Below are 23,835 nucleotides of genomic sequence, written 5' to 3' on the forward strand. Positions count from 1 at the left end.
GGTGGACTGGGGACTTGGAAAAAAAGCCAAAGAATTGCTCAAGAAGCAGGGTGTCTCCTGGAGCCCTGTGTAAAATGATGGTTCTGTGGCTAATGTGAATGAACGCTTTCAGGGAAAGAAGAATCACTGGGCCTCAGTGTCGGGGCCTTGGCGGCTTTTCAGATGTCTTTGGTGGGTTAAGGTTCAGAGGGGAGACAAGTTACATGACCAGGAAACAAGATGAACTAATCCCGTACTATCCTGTCCGGTAGCCAGTAGCACGTGTGGCAACTGAGCAAATGAGGGGCTGAATTTTAAATTTGATTATTAAAGGTTAGGGTGGCTGGGAGCTACTGTATTAACACCGGTCTAGACAAACTGGGAACTCCATTGGACTTCCAAAAAGACCAGTTGGGGCTAGCAAAGTCAGAGAGGGCTTCCTGGAGGAATGGACACCTGAGGTGGGCCTAGGAATGGGAGAAGCCTTAAGAGCAGGACTTCTCAGGGACCACTTTCAGATTTGAGGGAACACCAAAGGATTTGGAAGATGGGATTAGGCTGGGGGCGGGTGGTGGCATTCCAGCTCGGGAGGAGTGGGGAGAGCCTTCTCACAGTGGGAAGTTGGGGCAGGGAACACAAAGTGGCCTCAGAAGAGCTCTCCATAGATCCAGCAGGCTCGGGGACTCACGGCTGGTTCTTGAGGGGGGGAATGTCAAGCACAAGCAGTGTTGGGGGACAATGGCTGCTGTACTGTCAAGATCAAGGGTTAATGAGACAAACCCCAAAAGGAAGTCTCGCACACACAAACACCTCAGGCATTTGGGGGGCCTGCTTTTCTTTCTGTTGGTTTGGCTCTGTGTTCCCAGTTTGCCCCTCCCACTCTCCAGCTTGGAAGCCAGACTCTCTGTTTGTCAGAGGCAATGCCACGCTCTGACTCCAGCAGTTGTCCCTTCATCACTGTGTCCTTAGAATCTGTCCCCAAACACGCTCCTGTCTGTGCAGAGGGATTCTGAATAGACGTGGAGGGACACAAGTTTCCGGCTGTGTAGGGAACAGCCCACACTGGAGAGGCGGCTAGAGGCAGAGGAAGGAGGGTGGCTTACGGGGGAGCAGGTAGGGGCGAGCCAGACGTGGCTGGAGCCGGTTTCTTCATTCCCCAGCTAATCACTCATTTGCTCATCAACATCCATTCAGTGCACGTGTGTGCGCCTGCGCGGTGCCTGGTGCTGGAGACTGCCACAGTGAATAAGGCAGACTTGGTTCCTGCCCTCACAGAGCCTGCAGTCCAAGTGCGTGGCCTCAGGCAAATGACTTAACCTGAGCTTTATTTTAGCTTCTCATCTGAAGAATGGAAATAATACAACCTGTTCTGGGGCATCCCTGGGTTCTCTTCGCTGAACAGGGAAGAGCTACAGACTCGGAGGCGCAGCCTCGGTAACCGAGAAGGTCCGTGGTAGTAATGGGAATGCAGACTCGGCCAGGTGCGTACGTGAGCACGCGGGCGGGCCCATTTAATCCTCGCACGAGGAGAGCAGGGAGAGGGCGTGATTATTGGCCCCCCTGTCGCCGATCAAGAGCCCCTCCCCCCGCGCCGCAGCGCTGGGCTCACCTGCGTCTCCCGGCAGGCCTCGAACCGGAACTGGCGCAGGACGTGCAGCAGCGTCAGCTTGACCTCCAGCAGCCCGAGCCGCACCCCGAGGCAGCTCCGCGGGCCCGCCCCGAAAGGCAGGTATGTGAAGGGACGCTGTCGTCGCCGCGCCTCGGCCGTGAACCTGCGGGGGCCGGGCGGTCAGGGTAGGCCCCGGGACACCCGCTTCCCTTCCCCCGGCTTCGTAGGCCCCTCGCAGTGGCCGAGGGATCCCTTCATCTGAGCCCACGTGGGCCTGAGCCCCACCGCGGTCCACAGAATCCCGTTTTCCTGTGGCCGCCTCCCTCGGGCTTGGAGCTGGTGGCTACTGCTCCCTGAGCTTCCGTCCTGCCCTCTCCTCCGTCCTCAAAGCCCTGGAGGGGCTTGAGGCCCTTGAGAGGGCCCTCTCCCTCTCAAGAACTGATTGTGTTATGGATCTGAAGGCTCCCTGGGATCCACTGGGATCAAAGTCTCAGGAATCCACAGCCCTCCCCTGAGCCTGTGGCTCCAAATTCCCCAGAAGCCCCAGCAGGACACCTGCAGCCACCAGCTCCCTAAGCAGAATCCCTGGGCGCCAGCCCTCCAGGCCACCTCCTGCCGATTTAGTTTTGGAGGCCACACTGGGCCACCATCTCCTCTGCCCACACTTGCCTCAAGCGTTGAAACTGGAACCACTGGGGGTTTTTTGTCTGTGAACCACTACAGGAATTGTCCTCCCTGCTGTCACATAGCATCTGTCACCTGTGCTCCAGGACAGTAGAGCTGGGTGTCCACCACCGTCTCATAATAGCCCGCTCACTTTGGCTGCAGCCCTGGTGCCTGGGCTCCCCTGTGTACCGCGGGGTATGAATTGATCTAGGTCCTGCTGCCCACTACCCCCCCTTCCACCCCGCTCTGACCCTGGGGTGGGGTGGGAGGGTTGGGGCCTCTTTTTCATGAGAATTTGAAATTCCTGAAGGTGGAAACAGTGTCTGTCTGCCTGGCTCTCCCCTTTGTCAGATCAGGCCAAGGAAGGGATATCCATCGATTCCGACGAGAAGGGTGTGGATGCCTGCTCAGACATTTTCAATCCGGGAGCCTAGAAATGAAATGTAGACAAAGGACCAGATCCACACAGGGGACAGGAGCGGGGATCTAGGGCTACCTTGCGAGCACAGCTGGGTCTCATGAAATCAGGGAGAGATTTGTTGATGGCTCTTGTTTTGGAACAAGCTCCAATTTTTAAAAAAAGGAAATGATGTTTTGTTACGTTCTAGTGCACAACTGAAATCCGGTCGTGTGTCCTGTTTCTTGGCTGGGACGGAGGACCCCCGTTAGAAATTGCCCTGTTACCTGCATGCAGGGCTGCTGAAATGTGAAATCTCTGTATTCTGTTCAGGGCTTTTAAAAATGGTACAGTTAATTTCCTTTAGAAATTATGTCTCTCATGTGTTTAATGGCCATGCCTTTCAACTATCTGGGGACAGCTTTACTAAATCCTTGTCTCCCCTTGGCCACCTCTAAGTGCTTTACCCTCGCATCGCCCATTTGAAGGGACTGAGCTCACCTTTCTGGGTTGAAGGTCTCGGGGTGTGGCCAGTACTCGGGGTCATGATGCAGGGCGCCCACGGCCACCTCCACCACGGCGCCCGCCGGGATGCGCTGCCCCTGCACCTCGCAGTCCTGCGCCGCCTCCCGTGTGAACCTGTGGGGACAAGTCGGTCACCCCTGCCTTGAGGCACAGTAGCAACGAGGAAAGCTTGCTGGCGGTGTACTGGGGCAAATGGGGTTTGAGCCTGAAGTGTGGAAAGGGGGTGGGGGAAAGGAAGCCCAGCCCCCTTGCAAGGGTGACCAGGATGGCTTCTACCACACAACCCCCTCCCCCAACCTTCCACTGCCCATGGCCCTACAGCCTCCGAGCTCTTAGACTCCTTTGGCCCTCAGTGAAAATGCAGTCATCCATCACGCCTGAAGAGCTTTTCTTAGGCCTGATTAGGGGAGCAGGGGTACCTCCGAAGGGCTTCTCCCTGCAGGGGCGGGGGTTGTAGGGTTATCACGCTGGCCACACTTTCCCTCATCTTTCGTCTATGGGCAAGCCTCTTTAAATGGCCCTCACCCGCCCCCTCGCTTTACCTAAAGGAAACTTGAGTTTGAACCTCTGGCTCCGTTCCTGGTCTGCGTCACTATGGATAACTTCTACTTGAGGGCAAAACTGCTGGTCAGGCTGGTTCCCAAATGCCACGGCACAATCCTTTTTATGTTGTGTTTTTAAGAGCCAGACTATAGATGTTTGCACACAAATACACAATTTATGGAAGAACACTTGAACTTCCACCATGATTTCTTCTAAGGGATGGGACTGGGGTCGAGGGCGGCAGGGGATCAGAGATGCCAACTTTTTCTTTAGATCTTTCTGTATTGTTTCAGGGGTTTTGTTTTTGGTTGTTGTTTTTTTCTTATAGCATAAGATTATTATTTTTGTAATGCAGGTAATCACTTTAAAAATTAAAATTATCTATGCTGGCTTTTACTTCAGATTGTAAAGACTGGACTTTCCTAAATATCTTAGAGGAGATAAATTATTATACTAATTACCATTATATTCTGTTCTCACTTATAAAAGAAATGAAGAGCAACCCAAGGCTCCCAGTAGCCTTCATCACTCTGTCAGGGGCCTTTAATGTAACAGGAGAGGCCAGGACTGGGGAACCCCCCCCCCCCCCTTTCAGATCCTGAGCTACCAACGCAGTTAATACGTGCTTGGATCTGGTAGCGAAATACCAGTGCTCAAATCGGCCTTGGTTCTCAAGGGGTCCTTTTCCAAAGTCGTCTTCTTTTTCATCTTTACTGGAAATTTCTTGCACCTGGATCCAAGGCCCCTGGAAACCAGAAACTAGGGCCTTTCCTTCTGTATGCAGTTGGGCCTCCCGTCCAGCTAGGCCAGGCCATATCCAAGGCCAGAAAAATCTGCTGAGTTATACCGCCTGGAATCCTGGATTCACACTGATAACACTTCAGCAAGAGTTTTAAACAAGTGTTTTACACACGGGCCATTCTGAGGGTTTTTTTTTTTTTTTTTTTTTTTTTTTTTTTTTTGGTGGATAATGGTACTCAGTCCAGGTGCGTCAGGGCTTGGGAAAAGCCAACACACTTTTCTGAGATGAAAATAATAAAGTAGAATAGAATAAATAAATTAAATTCTCATTCTATCTGTATCCGTCCCCATATCTGTTGTCCGGGCTGAAGTGAATTGGCCTCTCGTTTGGCTGAGAAGAGTGATGGCTTCTCTCTCTCCTTTCTGTTGATTGACAGCAGAAGTCTGCAGAGCTGATGAGATGAACAACTCCAGTGTAGTGGGTATGGAGGAGGGTGAGGCCCAGGAAATCATGTCTTGCAAGGACCAGAGTTGGCCGGAGGCTGGCCATTCGGCTGGAAGGAAAGTCCTTTTTGCTTTCCCCCTCATACGTGATGCGAGACTTAGAGTGTATGGCGTTTCAGCCTTTCTGTCCCACTGTTTTTCTCCACTCGTGTAGGGGGACGAGCAGGCGTTAGGTGCCCGCTGAACGCCCTGGAAGCTGAAGCACAGAGTAGCACAGTGCTTACCTGAGGTCACACCGCCAGCAAGAGGTCGGGGTGTGAGACTGTTTCGACTTTCTGTCTCAGTCTGTTCTGCAGTTTTGGACCACTAGAACTCGATGTGGGTGGAGGACGAGTCAGTCAATTCGCCTTCAAGGGAGACCACCCGCTGCTGCTTCCCGGGAGCCGTGCCTCTGCTGGCCGCCTTTATGCGGTACGGTTTCTGAAGTTTCTAGGGGTCCCTCGGAGAATCGATCAGGGCACTTGCGTGTTGAAGAGCCTGTTCACTTCGTCATTCAATGCATCCCCTCTACAAGGTCTTACGTGATGAGTTCTTGATTGGGTTTAGGTCTAGGAAGGGATCTGGCTTTGACCACTATATAGAGTTTCCTCCTGCTGGAGAATGCAGCGGTTTGACTCTGCTGGTTTTTCTCTCCGGGAGGAGCCGCGGTGGGGACCTGACCGCAGTTATCACCCATCTCTGGGGTCCCGTAAAGGCTTCTTCCCCCGGACGGCCTTTGTTCCATCACTGAGTGTCTTTCTTTGAGCTTCGCTTTAATGTGGACACCAGCTGCCCACTCTCCCTTGGAAGGAAGCTGGATGTAAATCACTAAAAAACAAAGATTGGATGACAGCGTGCTCTGGGGCTCCCAAGGAAATCAGGGAAGGCCCATAGAATTTGTCTTCATGTCCACACCAGGAGAGCGTGGCAAGGCGCGTCCTGGGGTCCTGGCTGCTCCGAGAGCAGGGGACTGATACCCGGTGTGCTTGAGGACCACGTGGTTCCACTCACGTCTCTGGAATTATGTTTGCTCCGGGTCCGAACACTTTGGACAATATCTATGATCACACCCTCTGTGATATTTTTGGTTTGGAATATAATGAGATACCTTCAAAGAATCCACATTTTCTCTTTTAGAATGGCAAAATCTACCTCTGTATGGATGATGGAGTGTATTAATCTACAGACATGCAGAGTGGAACTTAGGATACATTAAATGCTTTGTGCCGCTTCTGTTTCTAGAACCTAAAATCTGGCCACTGTTTCCCACCCTGTGGGCGTGAGGACCCTGGTTAAGACCCTGTGGTCCATGGAGTGCCTCATTTAGGGGGAGTTGGAAAGAAGCAGAAGACCAGATTCCTGCTCTCGAGGCACTTACAGGTTGGTGTGAACAGATGTCCGCGGGTGAGATGTTGCAGAGCAGGTGACAAGTGTCCAGGAACATAATAAGAAGTATAGGGCTCTGGAAAATGCTGGGGGAGGAGGGGCAGACTGCATGGGGTAGCGAGTGTCGGGCTGGAGCTCCAAGGACGGGGCAGGGGTGGGTAGCTGGAGAGTGAAGAGAGGCCTCCCAGGCAGTTCTTGGAAGTTCCCCCCGGAACGTCAACTCCAAGGGCAGGGGTTTTATCTGTTTTGTATGCGGCTGATTGCGCCGTGCTTGGCACAGCTTTCGGCTCAATAAATAGTTACCAAATGGAAGAATGGATGAATGGACCCACAAGCAGGGGGACCCCCAAACGCCATTTAAGCCTAGGGGGCCAAGGAGACCACCTTGGGTTGGGGAGGAAGGTCATGTGAAGAACAGACCGGTGCAGTGACAGTTCGAGAAGGTAGTTCACACAGAGGAAAATGAACCAGACATTTACTGCTGCGGTCACTCTGTGGAAGGCACTGAAACCGGAGAAAACCAGGACTTAGACCTTGCCCTCCAGGAGCCCAAGTCCAGCATTCTCGATAACGCAGGTGGTGACAGACTGAGGACTAGTGATGGGCTTAGACGGTGATTCCTTGAAAGGGCTTTGGGGTGCAGGGGTGCTGAGTAGGGGGAGGAAGGGCAGCAGCGCAGGCATACCTGAAAGCCGGTGGGTAAATCCGCAAAGTCTCTGCGATCACCATGTCCAGGTAGGGCAGGCCTTCCTGGAAGCTGCTGTAGTCAGGGGCCGGCTGGTGGGGGGTCGTGACAAAGGAAAAAAGGTGAGTTCCACGGAGCCCTGCGGCTTTCTGGCTTCTCCAGTAGCTTTAGGGTCCTGCTGAATGGAGAGTGGTAAGTGGAGACGTCTCGGCAAAATGCAGTGAGTGCGGTCCACACAGTGTTAGGTCAGCGCCCCGTGTGCTGCCTCGGACTTGGGCTGCGGTGCTGTGTGTTCTCGTGGACCAGCCGGGCCAGCCTGGGCCTTGGGGACCTCGGAATGTCCTACGGAGAAGTTTGGCTCTAACGTCACGGCAGTAGGTGCGGCTGTGAGCATTTATGGAGGGAGGGGGGCTTGGTGGCTACATGTCGCATAGACACCAGCTGGATTAATGCTCCCTGCAGACCCTCGAGGCAGCCGTTCTGCCATCTCTCAGATGAGAAGATTGAGCCTTGGGTGAGGGGCGGTCACGGGGGCGGTAACTGGCACATCACAGAGTTAAAAGATGCAGCGGGAAATCGCAGAAATAGCAAAAAAAAGTTCCAGAGATGTAAAAGATGTGTAGTGACAAAACCCAAAGAGCTATTCTAAGTCAGGAAGGAAAGAAACTCGTTAGGAAAATGGCCAAAGGATTTGAACACGTAGAGCCAAGAAGGAGAAATAAATTTGCCCAGGATGAAAAATACAAATGAAGACAAGGAGATTTTGTTCTTCAGTCAGATCAGGAAAGGTCAGGAAATACGGATTAGATCAAGGGCGAAGGTCTGGAGAAGCATGACCCAGCAGGCTATGTCCCTTGGACAATGCCCACTGGGGTGACACGGTCACCCTCCCCTCCCCCTGGCCTGGGGAGGAGGGACACCTGGGAGAGGAGCTGGGGAGCAGGACGTCGTGGGAGGATTGGTTAGAATGGGGTCACGGAGGCTTTTTCGTGGCTCTGCTGGGTTTCCCCAAATCTCTCTCACCCCATTCCCTAGGGAGCCAGAGGGGGTCCCCTGCTTGGTAGGAGACTGCCTCCTTTCTTTCAGGCAGATAGTGCTGATGCAAGAGCCTCCCCAGCTTGGAGGCTGACTTCCTTTGACCTCCCCTCCCAGAGCAACAGAGGGCAGCACTGTGGGGCAAGTCCAGGCTGCGGTCCCCAGCTCTCCGTGGATGGGCCTCGAGTGGCCTTGCTCCCCCTCAGGGAGGCCTTCACAGGCCTGCAGCTGGCCACATGGCTGCCCTCCCTGGGGCTAGTAGCTAGCAGGACAGGGCAGGGACCCCAAACACACGTGCAGGCCTGGCTCCCCAGCCCACGCAGTATCCCATGCACGGGGGAGTGTCTCCTTGGGGGAGCCTGGCACCCTTCTCTTCTTTCTTTTCTTTTCTTTTTTTTTTAAAGATTTTATTTATTTATTTATTTGTCAGAGAGAGAGAGAGAGAGAGCACAGGCAGAGTGGCAGGCAGAGTCAGAGGGAGAGGCAGGCTCCCTGCGGGGCAAGGAGCCCGACGTGGGACCCGATCCCAGGACGCTGGGATCATGACCCGAGCCGAAGGCAGCCACTCAACCAACTGAGCCACCCAGGCGTCCCCCTTCTCTTCTTTCTAATGCTTAGTTTGATTTTGCTTATTTTTTCTGGCCGGTGAGTCACAAGATACAGATTGCATAATTTCATTGATTCTGCATGTACGTTAAATGCTCTGATATTTACATTTAAAACTGGCATTGCGTGATATAAAGGTGAATGGTAGGATTCATGCTAAAGAAGAAGAGAAAAAGGGAAAACCTTCGAATCTACCGTTAATGGCACTTTACCCTGCCTTTTGAGTGAGGGGCCCCATGGTTTCCGACCGTGGAGTTGGCCATACAGGCCACGGTTGATTGGCCCCAGAGTGAGCCTCTGACGGCAGGGCACCAGTCTGGAAATTTAAATCTAGTGCAGAGAAAAAGGAGTTTTGCCTCCAGGAGGTGGGAACTGAACATAAGGGAGTCGTGACCTGTTGGTGACCATGTTCTTCCTTGTGGATGAATGAGCAGAAAATTCCAGTTGGCTGTGAGAAAGAAGGAATGAATTAAATGTGCAGAGAGAAGCGGAGGCAAATGACAGAGAGAGACTGTTTCCTGGTGCCTGTGTGCCAGTAGCCCCCGTGGGCGGTGGATCCGGGCTCTTAAAACACTTTCTTGTTCATGGCCTCAGTTAACAACAGCTGAATTCTGTTACCTGCAACCAAAGGAGACTTACCAAGTGCAGAAAATGTTAAATAAATAAATAAATAAATGAAAAAGAAATGGTAGTACCACGCACCAAAATGTAGAACTAAATCTCAAAAAGAAAAAGAAAACCATCTGCAAGCAGCGTCCCTAGCGGTAAATGCTTTTGGTTCCCCAAACAAAATCTGTGATTTAGAAGCAATCAGCATTTGTCACAGAAAGAAAACTTCTAAAAGCGGCCTGAAGGAGTTTGCTCTTATAAAGGCAAAGTCTTCACTTATTCTTCCCGTGGATGAACTTTCTGCTGTGCCTCTAAAGTTTTGGCTCAAGATACACATGGAGCTCTCAGCTTGGTCCAGTGGTTCTCAATGTGGCTGAACATTAGAAGCAGTGGGACGGCTTTCAAGACAGAAGGATAGTTGGGCCTTGCCCTGCGGGAGTCATCTGTTGGTTTGAAGTGGGGCCTGGCCACCAGATCTTCTTTTAAAGCCCCCTCCCCCAGCCCCACCCCAGCAGTTACAACAGGAGCCTTGGGGTGAGACCTCTCACTGCCTTAGTCCTTCTGCGTTGTAGCCCAGGGATCCCTCCCACAGGAGGAGTGGGCCGGTGGGGTGGAGGGAGGCTCATGCCTGCACATTTTAACCAACCCCACGTGAGGCAATGAAATTCAAGTCCCAACCTCACAGACAGACGGTCCACCTGTCTGGACCTCTGCCTCCTTGTAGTTCTTTCAGGAAAAGCAGGGATAAAGGGGTCCTGCCTCCATCCCACCAGCAGAGGGCAGCAAGTGTATGGCGAATGGGGACTCCCCAGCCATGCTGAGCCCCTACTCAGAATCACAAATTATACCCTCCAAAGACTTAGAAATCGTGAATCCAAATTCTTCATTATAGAGATGAGATAAATGAGACCCAGAGAGGAAAGGCTTCGGAGCCAAAAGCACACAGATAGGACTTGAAGTGGAAAAACCATGTCCGTATTCATTCAGCAGTCCCTCTACTTATGTAGTTGTTGGCCCCGTGCCGAGCTGCTGCATACTGCTGGCCAGGCACTGTGCTTGGCACAGGGCACACATGCGGACCCTTTCCACCTTCCTAGACCTCGTGGTCTGTCTCCGACTGTGAAGCAATGGCGAGGGTTAGGGAAAGGTGAACCTGTCTGTATGAGACAACAGAGGACAGACCTCCCAGGCATTCGGGATCAGGCAAACTGCCAGAAGGAAGCAGTGCCTAAACTGAGATCTTTGGGAAGGATATGAAGAAGCCAGTGAAAAGTGGGATGGCTTGTTTGGATGCTGGTTCAAATAAACCAGTCTAAAAAAAAATATATATATATATATCCATGAGTCCGCCCCAGGACATTGAACCCTGACTGGGTCTTCGATACACTTCGGAAATTACAATTGATTTGTTTTTAGTGTGATGATGGTATGGTGGTCCTGTTGTAGAAAAGAGCTCTTGTATTTTAGAAATATAGAAGGAAATATTTACAGATGACATGATAGGACATCTGGGTTCTTTCTTTCTTTTTTTAAAGCCTTGAAGTGGGGGAAGGTGGTGAAATGGATGAAAGAGAGGCCCCAGAGGACTCTGCTGGGCGCTCAGTGAGGGAGACATAGTTCTTCCAAGCGGTCTTCTTATTTGTCTAAGTTAAAGTTTTCCTTCAAAAAAAGAAAAAGCTGAAACACTAAATAGCGATATAAATAACAGTAGTGTGTGGCGTTACCCCCATGCAAAGACTTAGAGCTGCACCAAAGAGCTAAACCTGTTTAAAATAGCAGCAGTCTCCTCGCGGGCAGGGGCCTGGGAGCTGAGCTTCTGGCCCAGCCCCTCCCGTGCTGTCGCCCCAGGGGCTCAGACCCTCTGTGCTGGAGGAGGGCTGCAATGTCAGGAGAACTCAGTGTGGTGTGTGTGTGTAGGGGGGGGTCGTCTGAGCAGAGTATGTTTTCATTTCAAGCCAGGAAGCACTTAAAGCATCTGTTTCCCAAAGATAACGTTAGAAAGGGATCCCGGAAGGTTCTCCCTGACTCCTGTTGCACAGCCCGTACTACTCAGAATTAGAATCAACCTGTCTTGCCTCCCACCCAGTGGGGTTGCTGCTGCAGCCTCTCTCCCTGACCTTGGCCATGGCTCGGGGTGGTCACCCGGGCCAGCCAGGGTCTCTGTCCTGGGTCCGTGGCCCAGCAGCCGTGGCCTGGGGCCAGTTGCCAAGGCAACATCAACAGGTCACCTGGTCTGTAAGTTGAGGTCGCGCCCAGCTCACAGGGCAGGGCGAAGGTGACTGTAAGGTGACAGATCTCTGGAAACCATAATGCCCCAAATGAGCAGAAAGTCCTTCTGTTTGAATGTATTTGGTGGCAGGGGGCTTATTTCATCACCAGGCCTTCTGTGGCATGTATTAAATGACTCTATAAGGACGTGTTGGAAGAAAGAGATTTTAAAATCCGGTAGAATTTATTTCGGCTGGGGCTTGTTTCAGAAAAGAAGGAGCTGTGCTCTTAGAAGTTTGAAAATAGATGTTAAATATTTATTATTATTCAATAGTGGGAAATACTGATTAAATAGTAAATATTTGATTGCTAAATATTGGTGAAAATAGAGATTAAAACATAAACTGCCACATGGTTTACAGTCTCAATCCAAAGTTCCTTAATTTTCTGGAAGATTTTTTTCCATCTATATTTGATTTTCAGTGGGCAGTAACTTCTAATTTTATTTCAAAGGTCCTTGGTTTCTTAGTCTTTTTATCATGTAGCTTAGATCTGTGAAATGATATTTAAATGTGATGGATAAACCTGATGGTTAAGGGAACTCCCTGGAAAAATCTATGGGTAAATCCTTTTAAATAGGAAATAATACTATTCCCTGACCCATTACTGTCATCTTGCCGCATTTAGATTTTTGTGTGCCGTTTTCTCTGAGAGCTAGACGCACGCACATGCACATGCACAGACGCACACACGCCCCTCCCCAGAGGCACTCACACCTACACACACACCACACGCTGGGTGTGTACAGATAGGATGTGGAGAATAAAGGAGAAAAAGAAAACAAAAATATCGTTGCTTTCTAAAAGATTTTTCCTGGAGATTGAGGGAACCTAATAGAAAAATTAACGTTTTCTTACTCTGCTGAAGGAGACAGAAGCGGGGGCGGCTTCAGGTTTGTCCCCCCACCCCCAACAGCCGCAACAGCAGCAGCAAAGAGGGCGGGTAATACAGTGATAATCCGGCTTTGGCGCCCGATGCCGTGGTACAGAAAGTGGGCTCCGTTCTGCCAGTCCTTGCCCTCCAGGCGGGGTCGGAGCTTGAAATCCCTGAAGACCCGGCACTCCGGCCTGGGGCAGCCAGGGGCCACTCAGCCCATGTCAAGAATAAAGATTTTCCCGCACTCTCATTCTCTGGGGAACATAAGACCATAATAGGAAACCAAACCGTGGAAAGGGGAGCAACCTTCGCTCTGCCCTTTTGAGCACCGACCCAGAGGAAAAGCCCCTCCCCTTGCGACCCGTCTCCGGACAGGAGCACTGAGTCCTGCCGATGAGACCAGAGTGGGGACCCGGGCTCCTCGCTGACCAGTTTTGTAACCAGAGGCTCTGACTCGCTGGCTTTGAGGGTCCGGCGATGCGCCCACGTGAGCTGGTCCAGGTTTGGGGGCCCAAAGCCACGAGGACGGAGGGATGGGACAGGCCACGAGTCGGGCAGGATCTTTCTGATAACATCACTGCCTTGCCTCGCCTGGGCCCAGAAGGTCCTGGGTGCTGATTTGAAGAATGTGGCAGATGGAGGGGCAGACATGCCTCCGTACTTTAGAAAAGAAATCAGGAGAGTGAATATAGTATCTATTTACACCCACTTTAAAGGACACAGAACGCATCTCGCACAAACCTGCGGGTCATTCCAGGTGTTCGAGTTCTCTGAGGGCCGGGCCACGAAGGGATTAGGGGAGGAGATTGTAAGGAAAGAACATAACCCCGCCTGTGGGTGCACACACACGTGCAGAGGCACATACACACACATGCGCACACACATGCACATACATCCCTACCACTAACCCTTACCACCGATGGCCCTGGGTGGAGCTATCTTGATGTCACCGACTTTCCCCAGGAATTCCTGTCCTTGGAGATCTGAGACAGCAGTAGCTTTGTTCCCTGCAGTTTTTACTGCTCACAGAGGGTTTTTACATCTCTTCTATCTTTGGGTCTTTGCACCTTTGCACGTGTGGTAGGTAGGGCAGTTTTTGTTGCCTACTTTATAGACGAGAAAAGCAAAGATTCAGAGAGGTTAGTGGCTTATCCAAGGTTGCACAGCTAGTAAGTGGCAGAGTTGGAACTAAACCCAGATTTTCAAATTCCAAGACTTGTCCATCAGGCCGTACAGCCTCGACCCCCCTCTCTAATCGCTCTCTCCCTCCTCCCTTCCTCGGCTCCTCCCTCCCTCCTTTTCCTTATGTACATTTTATGGAAGAGTAACATGCACACACAAAACATCACAGGAACCAAAGCTCAGAGCTCAGTGACCTTTCACAAAGCGGGCACGCCTGTGAACCCGCACATCGCCGGCACGCCGAATCCCCGCTGTGACCCCATCCAGTCGCTGTGACCCCCAAGGGTGACCTGTCCTGTCTTCTAACACGACAGATTCCTGTGCCTTTTTAAAAATTCTGCATCTGAAAAGAATATGCACAATGTGGGTGTCGCCCACGCTTGCTCGCCTTTTGGGCCGTGTGTGGGAGCTACCCCCCCACGGTAAGGCAGGTGCCGCCATGTGTCCACTCTGGATGGGGCTTGTGCTCTGTGTCCATCCTTCCGATGGTGGGTGGGCATTTGAGTTGCCCCAGTTTGGGGCCGTTATAAATAAAGCTGGGCATTCTTGCATGTTTTTGGTGGACATGTGTCCACACTTCTGCGGGGTATATACCTATGGGATATATATACCTATATACCTTTATATATACCTATATACCTATGGGATATAAACCTAGGAGTGGATTTGCTGGGTCACAAGGAGTGTTTAGTAGGTATTTTGGACAGTTTTCCGTATTGGCAGTCCGTCTTGCCTGAAATTTTAACAGCAATCCCATTAAACCCACGCCCGTTCCCTCTATTATATCTCACTGGGGCTCCCCCCACTTCCGTCCACCTGCTCCTCGGACACGCTGAAACCCGACCACTTGACTACTATTGGGGGAGCAGAGTTATTTATCCCTACAGTGGGCACGGAGGGGAAAGGGGACAGATAAGATACGTCTAATCACCTGGTTTTTAAAAATTGTCCCAATTATCAGACATAAGCACTCATAAGCGTAAAATTCCCAGATCAACTAGATTCGAGCCGTTGGATTATCTGCTGTTATGTAATATTTAGGATTCCATTCTCTCCATTAACAGCCGAGTGTATATGATGTTTAAAGAAAAAAGCCCCTACGGAAATGACAGTTAAATCACCCAGCTCACTTTCTCTGCACTGGGGAGAGAGGGGGTTGCATTTAATTTGCAGAGAAATTCTTTGTGCTCACTGTCTCCCCATGTAGACAGTGCGTGTGTCTATGACATGAGTGTGACGTGTCCTTAGCAGAGTGTGGGGGTGGGGAGGCAGGGGAAGAGGAGACAAGACCTGTGAGTCAAATCTTTGGGGAAACGATTTACTTGTTTATTGCGATTTATTATTATGGTAATAGGGAGCCACTGAAGGTTTGATGAGCAGAGCAGTATGTTTGATGGCATACTGAAAATGGTATTTTGTGCCCTGACAATGACATACATACACGAGGGCAGTTGTAAGAACTGGTCAGTAGGATGATAAGAGGGGAGACTGTTGCAATAGTCCGGGCAGGGGTGAGGAGCTCTGATGACAGTACAGTGGTCAGAGTGGGCTAAGGGTTGAAAGGGAAGTTATGTAAACAGAGCAGGAAAGAGGACCGGTCTGGGCGAGGCCGCTGAGGCAGCCCGTCTAGCAGAGCTCCACTCTGGCAGGCTTGGTGGTGGGGGTGGGGGTGGGTGGGGGTGTGTGTGGCTAGAGGGAGATGGGGTCCCGCTCAGCTGCACAGACAGGTTGAGTCCCCTGGAATGGGGGCAGAACGGAAGAGCGAGGTGCTGGGGACTGAAACACAGGGCCGCGCAGGGAAAGGAGGCTGAGGGACCAGAAAGGAAGGGACTTCTGACAGAGTGGCACAGCCATGGGGATTAGGGACAAGGAAAGGACACCGCCTCACTCAGCTGGGTGGGGGAGGGGAGACCAAAGCCAGCGGGGGGTGGGGTGGGGGTGGGGTGAACTGCTGAGCACAGGGACAGGGGACAGAGTGAGCAGGAGTGCGCAGGCACACCACTTCCAGAGGAAAGAACTCGGGCCCCCACTCCCCGGCCCGAGAAAGCCAAGGGCAGAAATGAGAGCATCGCCCCAGACCCAGCTGCAGACTCGTGACAGAGGAAAAGCACGAGCTGCTTGCTCCCTAGTTGGTGGGGTGGACCCAGGCCCAGGGAGGACCGTTCTGACGCGACATAGGGAAGGGTTCTCCAGTGACTGGAACTTAATGCAATCGGCAAGGCCCCACGGCCACTGGAGATTGTCAAAAGCTGTCACTGAGCATCTGAAAAGGTTGCCGGAGGCTATTCATGGGTCCCTCATCAAAAGGAGGCGGACGTGGGTGACCCCGTGGTGCCTTCCACAGAGAGGTAGGTCGGAAACCTCACAAGCAACCCCCAGCCAGCCCCACCCCATCTAGCCCGGGACAGCCTGTGACACCAGCAGATCCTGGGTCACCTGCCAGCCGCGGAAATGTCACGTGACGGTGGAAAGTGATCAGCTTGCTTTCCCCCCCGACCTCCGCCCCCAGCAGCCCCGAGCCACAGGGGCCTCTCCATGGCCCCCGCTCCGAGTCCGAGCCCTGGTCACGTACTGTTTGGGGAAACGGTAAACAAAGATAAGAGCTCCAAGCACTGGAATTTATTTTTTATCCACTCGGCCTAAAAGGCGCTGCGTGTTAAATTTAGAAGGCCGGCTTCCAGACCCCTCCCTGCCCTCCTGTGTCCCGTGTCCTCTTTGCCGCCTCTCGCTGACCGTGGCATGGGAAATGCGTTTGGAAAGCTCGGGCGTCTTCCGAGGCTGCCTGCCTGGATGTTTATAGAAATGTATCATCTGCGGGCCTGGGAGAGAGGGCCATTTCCTCCGCTCGCCGGCTCTGCTCACCGTCCCAGCGGCAGCCATCTCTGCCCAAATATTTACCCAAACGTCCTCCAGGCAGGGCCGGTGCTTCGGCCTCTTGCTGTTGCTGTCGGTAGGTGAGCTGCTCCCCCAGGGAAGCCGCTGCATTTACTGCAGGCCCCCTTACAATTTATTTACAAAGGTCTCCCTCACGCCTGGGAATCTATAATTGAACAGCTCTCTTTTCTATGTAGGTTAAATCCCTTTGCAACCAACTCCAAGAACCTGTAGAAATCCTTTTGTCGGCCTGGAATTCTGTTGTATTGAATATTGTTGGAAATAAATGAGCCATTGTCTGGGCTGAGAATTTTCTGGTTAGATAGAGATCTCCACTGTGATGCAATTTATTGTGGCAGGATTTTTTTTTTTTTCCCCTAGCTCATTTTAAATTCCCTGTTGCCTGCTCAGTCCATTTTTCCCATCTCAGGATATAAGTGGGGAGGGCTAGGCCCAAGCTAAAAAAAAAAAAAAAAAAAAAGAAGTCTCGTTTGCCCACGGATGCTGTCCAGAGGCCTGAGTGGAGTCTGATAACCAGATTTTAACGGGGAAGAGCAGTACGTCTGCTGGTGGCTTTGGGGAACAAGAGTGACTGGCCCTGGCTGCAGGCACGTGAGTGGGAGGTTAGTCCAGGAGCATAAAGAGACTCAGAGCTTCAGAAGGTCCATGAGTTCAATCCTCCGGCCCCCACGGTACAGACAAGGACACACAGCTTGGAGAAGTGGGGGGCCTTGTCCCTGCCCGTGCCCGTGCAGAAATGCTCATTCGCTGATCTTACAAAAAATGATCCCCCTGACCCAACTACGCTTTAAAATATATCCAGCCCTCATTATGAGTAAATTTTTGGAGTTAAAATTGGAAAAGAAAAACCACAGGGAGTCACATAATGTCTTTTTTATAATCAACTCTTGAGACTTTGAATTTCGCGGTTGACAGACAGAATGGCAAAGTGGAGAACCGAGATGTGGCATTCAGCAGATCTGACTGGAAGACAGTGGCCAGGTTCTCAAGGCTCACCAAGATTCAGTCTGCCCGTCTGTGAAATGGGGACAGATCACAGCTCGAAGGTGGTAGTGAGGATTCCTCATCAAAGGCCAGTCAGGGTTTTCTGAGGAAGCTGTTTGTAATTCTCTTGCTTTGGGCCATGAGGTGTGGGGTGCTCGAATCGGATTTGCTTGTTTCTAAAAATGCTGGTCAGGGACCTTGTGAGTCCACAGAAGCTGTGGGTGTGGGGTCGTCCCAGCAGGGGTGGAAATAGCCGTGCGGGTGAGAAGAACTCAGTGGAGCCACCTTGGGGGAGACGCCAGCGAGAGGCCTCCTGACTCCTGTGACCGGAGGAGGGAGGAAGGTGCTAGAAGGTATATTGTGGAAGATGGGGCAGAGGCTCTTGGTGATCTGCCTCAACTCTTCCCTGTGCCAAGAGCCTTGCGGAGCGCCTCCTGTCCTCTTGTAAGATCCCATTTTGCCCTGGAGAAGATGGGGGTGCCCAGGACCAAGGGGCCGGGCACGGGGAGGACTGGCCACGGGGAGGGCTGGCCTTCAGTGAGGGCCTGTCCCCCGGGCAGCCCCTTACCCTCGATGGTGGCTGCCTCGCCACCCCCACCCCCACCCCCACCCCCGTGCAGTTTTTGCCCTTGCCCTTTCTCTGCAGGTGGCAGCTTTTCGTAAAGAGGATTCCTTACCTAGAGTGGCCTCTATGGTGGCAAAGCTAAGTAAACACGGCTTTACTTGGCTGACATGAGCTTCCCACCCATAGTGTTGTGGGCCCCTGGAGCTAGAGGACCCACTTTGGATGTTTAGGAATGAGGTTCTTGGGGAAAAGCCCTCCCCTTTTTTTGCAATTAAATTTGAGAGTGGAAGGAGACTCAGTACATCACAGACAGCATACGCCTTGGAGGCTCCACAGTGATTTCTGTTTCCAAGCCTCTGCCTCTGGTCTGTTGGGTGGGGGCCAGGCCTCAGGGGAAGGGGTGCTGGGCCATCCGGCCTGCAGGTGGTCCCTGTCAGGCCTTTGGGAACGGGAACGGCCTGGTAGGTGCTCCCCTCATCCCACGTTATGAGATGTGGAGGGCTCACCTCCCTGGAGTGGACGTGGGGGGAGAGGATGGTCACTCTGTGCATCCTTGTCCTGCCCACGGGTGCTTCCTAGGGCTGCAGGTGGGAGAGAGGGCCATAGGGAGACTGCCCTGCTAATGAGACCCCCACACTCCATCTCTCATAGAATAGGAGGCTGAGTGCTCCCGGCCAAGGCTCCTTCCCATCCCCCCAGCTGCTGGGCAAGCTGGACCTGTGCCCCTTCACTGGGCATTCAGTTAGGGGCTTCGCCCGCTGCTCCTGTGGCCAGAGTTGCAGAGCATGAGCCCCTGGGGGCTTCAGCCCAGTCCCCGCTCTGCGCGTTAACGTTTGTTAACTGTTTTTGTTTGGTTTGCTTTTATCTGATATTGGATTATTCCGCTCATGTTGGACAAAACCCCCAAAGGGTGACCATGACTGTGGCCACACGAGGGGACATCACCACTCCTTCCCCTCCTCTCTATGAAAAATGATTCTGTTGGTGCGCTCATATCTTTATGCTTTTATGTATGTATTTATTTTAAAGATCTTTCTAATATCTTTCCTAAGAAGAACTTCACCTGTCCTACAGGGATTCCCTCAGCCATGTCTGGGACTCCCGGGATGTCTGGGAACATGTCCTCTGTGCCCGCTATGTGCCAGCATCGGCAGGGGGATGGGGTGGCACCGGGCCAGTGAGGGCCCCACGGGAAGGAGCCCTGCCAACCCTTCTGAGCCTCCGAGAGCAGGGATCCCAGAGTGGGGACAGGGAGGGGACACTCTGGGTGCTGTCCAGCCTGCCCCGGCTGTGGGCTTGGAGACGGGATCAGAAACGTTTCCTGGAGAAGGGGAGGTTTACGCCGAAGCAATTTTTTTAAAAAAAAACATTTATGTTCTTTCACACAGAAACAATAAAAGCCTTAAACCAGGTTTTGGAGCAGCACTGAGCGAGCTCCTTCGCAGGCACGCCGTTTATTGCTGTTTTATAGGAGTGCGTGCTCTCTGCGGTTTACGGTGTCTGCCGCGCGCCCGCCTTGTCGCGGCCCGTGGAGCGTGGCGGTGGCACGTGTTAATTACGGCCCTTCGCTGTGGCCGTGGATCCTAAGGCATCGTTTGTTTCTTTTGTCTGCGGCTCCCCGAGGTGCCCACGGTGGAACGCGATTTCCCTGGACCCGGCAAGGCTTCTCACGGGGGCCTGACCTGAAGGCGGGGGGGGGTGCAGAATGGCACCCTCAGAGGGGCAGGAGGTGACTGTGTCATGGCAGGAGGCCCTGAGCCCAGCAGGGTGAGGGATTTTTGCAGGATCATGGGTCCAGGCAGCCAGGATGGCTTGACCACATATGGACTTGACCACAAGTCCTGCCATGGACCAGGCAGGGGAGGAGGTGTGGGCAGGGAGGGAAGCAGGGGTCCCCTGGGGACAGAGATGCAGCCCTAAGGAGGTGGGCATGGCTGAGTGGCGCTGGGCACGTTTGCACGTTATGTTTCCTGCTTATGGGGGGGGGGGTTGTGATAGCAGATGACCCCCAGGAGCTCCAGGGGCAAGGAGGAGGCCCCCAGGGGTCAGGAGCAGAGGTGGTGGGATGACCTCCCAGCAGACATGAGGAGGCCAGACCCCCTAAAGGACCTGAGGGTTGCATCCTGCCACACAAGAGACAGATCTGGGAAACTAGCCGCCGCCTTGAGCGCCAGGCTCTGGAGCTGCTGCCTTCACTGGGAGCACAGGCTGCCGGTGTCTGTCGTGCAGGTGCTGCCATGTACTGCCCACGAGTGCTGGACCCACCCCAACGGTTCAGAAAGAGGACAGGAGTGCTGGGCCCAAGCACAACCCTGGACCCCCCAGCTGCCAGCTGCGGCCCGGGGGCTGATCTCCCTGTCTCCCCTCAGGGCCAAGCGACTGAGGGGAAGGGGCCAGTGGGGGGGTGGGGTGTGTGTGTGTGTGGGGGGTGGGGTGGTGTGTGTGTGTGTGTGTGTGTGTGTGTGTGTGTGTGTGTGTCAGGGACGGGATGACTACAACAAGAGAAAGGAAGCCAGGCCTGGGGCGGGGCCGGTCTGAGAGTGGAATCGACGATGTCGTTGTAAGAAGGGAAAGTTCGCAGCTATGTTGGGAATTTATTGACCCATCCTGGGGGTCAGGCACAGGGTGAGTGTCACATGTATCATTTCACTGAGTTTCCATTTTACAGATGACAAAACTGAGGCTCAGAGGGGTTTGTGGGCAAGGTCGGGAGGCAGAGAGAGGATGGGGCCCGGCAGAAACAGTGGCGTGTGAGGAAAAGCCAAGTCTGCCCGATTCTAAAGGCTGACAAGGCCACACCGAGGACAGTGAGGAAGGAAGCCTTTTCTCTCATCCTCAGCCGCGCAGGACCACAGGGTGCACTGTGCGCTGTGACTGCTCCGTGCCCACGGCTGAGCAGCCGCTGAGGGACGGTTGGAGGCAGATGCTTCCTAAGCGGGCACGGAAACTGAGGCAGGAGCACATAAATGGGTTGGCTTGGGCCTGGAGCATTCTGGAAGAGGGAGGACTCTGGGTGGGTGTGGGTGGACAGGACTCTTGAGAGTCCCGAGTGTTCTGGACCCCCAGCCAGGGAGATGGGGTGTGTGCAGTGGGGGCACCTCCCTGCAAAACCAGGAGGAGCCCTGCAGGGACCTCGCGAGTCCTCCTGGGTGCCTGGCCAAGTGCTCGGGCTGGCGAGGGCCCGTCTCATCCCAGATGGACGAGGGTGTGCGTGGGGGGCTCCTTGGGAAAGAAGACGGAGCCTCAGAGAATTCTACGGCCCTTGCTCTTAGGGTGCTAGATACAGAGTTTCTGCCTCGTCATGTTTCTGAGCCTTGGACCTTTAGTCCCCCTGAACTTTTGGGGCATTCTTGGGCACCGGGCCCATGAGGAGACCACAGCTCTACCCTATAGTCTTTGCAGCAGATCTGCAGGGGGCTCAGGGCTCCGTGTCCCAGGCGGTTTACCACTCTTACCTCTCTGGCCCCAGCCGGCTCTGGCTTCTTTACGAAGAGCAATTGCTCCAAGGCTGTCCCTGGGCCGTGGAGACCACCCCCGGGGGTCCTGGCCAGACCAGTAAGTATATTTGCAAGTTTACTGAAAATAGCACAGTGCCCAGCTGTTCTCCATTTTTTTTCAAAGGGAAGGGCAGGAGGAAATGGAGTTAAATGACAGCCGGAGGAGGGCCCCTGTGGGATCCTCTCAAGGTTCGTTAACCCCACAACAAGCCATCACCTTCCATAGAAGTCCTTCTGATGTCTGCTCCCTTTGGCTCAGCCTGTGCTATGCTGTGATCTTTCCCCAGTGATCTAAGGAAAGAGAGTCATTTCCTCAAACTGAGACTAATGGTAGGTAGGGCTGGGTTTCTAGTTTGGGAACTAAATTTTGTAAAACTGGTCAAACCTGCCTGGTGAGAAAACACCATTGTTACAAAGGTGTCACTGACCTCTGACCCACACCATCTTCTAGGCTAAGGCCAGCCTGGCCTGGGCAGCCTAATCTGGTTTTTAGGACCCCAGATTACTTAGCTTCCTGATGTGTGTGTGTGTGTGTGTGTTTAAGGTAACTGAGGGCAACAGTCATAGGGGGTTAGAGCAGAAATGTCTGGAATTCACTTTAGCAAGCTCTGCAGGTACCTGCCCATTACCTTTCTTTCTGATGATGTTCCTAGTGGAATGGTCACTGACCAGAACAGCTGACTGTTCTGGGCTCAGAGGCCCTGAAAATGGATTTATGGGAAATGATCCTGGGAAACACAGGGTGAGGCTTATCATGGATGCAGCCAAGGAAAGGGGCTTCGGTCCTGAACATTTCTGGAAGAATACTGGCTAGGCGAGCTGGAAACAGCACAACACAGTCAAAGAGCCACGTGCAGTCTCTGTCCCCAGTGTCGGACTCTCGGCCGGTCTCTGGCCGGAGCACGTTCCCTCTGCCCCGACCGTTCTGGCCTCTTGCACAGGGTGTGCGGATATGAAACTCCAGTCCCCACGGGGATGGCAGCGAGATCCAGTTCTGGGAGGAAAGGGCGCAGTAGAGCAGCTGCCGCTAGTGTTTGGATTCATGCTGGTTCTCCCGCTGAGCTGCACCCTGGTGTCCCCGGGGACCCTGTGCTATCCCTTCGAGAAGCCCTGCCACGCTCAGGGGCTCAGTGTCATGCCCTGGGCTTCCAGAAGGTTCTATAAAGTCTAGCTCTGTACAGAGGACCTGGGGAATTCGTTCAGGGTCTGCCCCGTTTCCACATCACACTTCTGCCTTGGGAGCCAGAGTTGCACAGTGGTTTGAAGCACGCTCACCAGCTGTGGACGGTGGTCGGCTTCATGGTCAGCCTCAGTTTCTCACCATAGAATGGGGATGATTCTAAGACTGTTCCAAAAAGCTGTAGTCGGCAAAAAGGCCAGCACTTGCCCACGCCTGGCGGGCAGTAAGTCTTTGGGGAGTGTGCGCTGCTGTCAAGGCCGTAGCTGTGTATCCGCTCCCCCCCCACCCACCATGCCACCGTAATCAGCCCAGGCTTCCTCCCCTCTGGCCAGCCTGTGTAGACTGACTGCACCTCTGTAGGCCCGACCCACTCTCTGACTTGGTTTCTCCCCGAAGATGCTCCCGGAATGCCCACTTGGCATCTCAGTCACACCTGAAGACGGGCCCCCGTTGTGATACCATGTTGGGAACAGGCTCGTGGGTGCTGCCCCAACCCAGGACCACAGTTCCCGGGCACCCGCCTGTCTGGCACATGACAGGAAAGGAGATGGGGCTGGAGGACATGAGGTGGGGTCAGAGCCTACAACAGGGGTCCGTCTGCCCATTCCTTAGGGCCCCTGGGAGGGCCCTGGGCCCTGGGGCTGCTCTGGTGAGTCCCTCTCTGTGGAGCTTCTGGTCCAACGGGAAGACACACAAAGGCACCGCGGAGCCAGGTGCTCGGAAGGAAAGATTCAAAGAGGGTAAATCGGACGTTGTTCACCGCGCTTCGGAATGCTTGAAGGAGTTCATTTTTTTGGAGCACAGAGAAAAGAAGAACCTTATCTAGTGTATTTGAAACTTGTAGGACTTATTATTCTACAGGGTTACTATAATTGAGCTCTCTTTTGACACATTCAGGGACGATTACCAGAGAACAGGTAGGTCATTAACGGGCCCACCTGGCCACTGGAAACCACCATCACCGAAGCCGCCACGGCGTTCCCGTCCGCCCACACCCCGGCCCAGCCGCCACTCTGGCTGTGTCACCCCCTAGAGGGACACAGTTAGACCGGAGGAGCACTCGGGAGGGCTGGGGGACTCGAACCTCTGCCACACGGAGAAAATCTGCAGAAGCCAGAGGGGTG

The 23,835-nt window shown here is 53.2% G+C and overlaps 1 protein-coding gene across 1 annotated transcript in view; it reads right to left on the minus strand.

Annotated features, from left to right (window-relative positions):
- Positions 1 to 1,534: 1,534 nt before the first annotated feature.
- TBXAS1 (thromboxane A synthase 1) overlaps positions 1,535 to 23,835 on the minus strand; it is a 163,165-nt gene continuing 140,864 nt past the window's right edge. Inside the window, exons 11-13 of the mRNA XM_059396285.1 lie at positions 7,015 to 7,106; positions 3,153 to 3,290; positions 1,535 to 1,751 (exon numbers count right to left, since the gene is read on the minus strand). Of these exons, the coding sequence (XP_059252268.1) occupies positions 1,550 to 1,751; positions 3,153 to 3,290; positions 7,015 to 7,106 (432 nt within the window). The 3' untranslated portion in view covers positions 1,535 to 1,549. The remainder of the gene's footprint in view (positions 1,752 to 3,152; positions 3,291 to 7,014; positions 7,107 to 23,835) is intronic.

Source organism: Mustela nigripes, chromosome 4 (genome assembly GCF_022355385.1).
Source record: "Mustela nigripes isolate SB6536 chromosome 4, MUSNIG.SB6536, whole genome shotgun sequence".
Classification (NCBI taxonomy): domain Eukaryota; kingdom Metazoa; phylum Chordata; class Mammalia; order Carnivora; family Mustelidae; genus Mustela; species Mustela nigripes.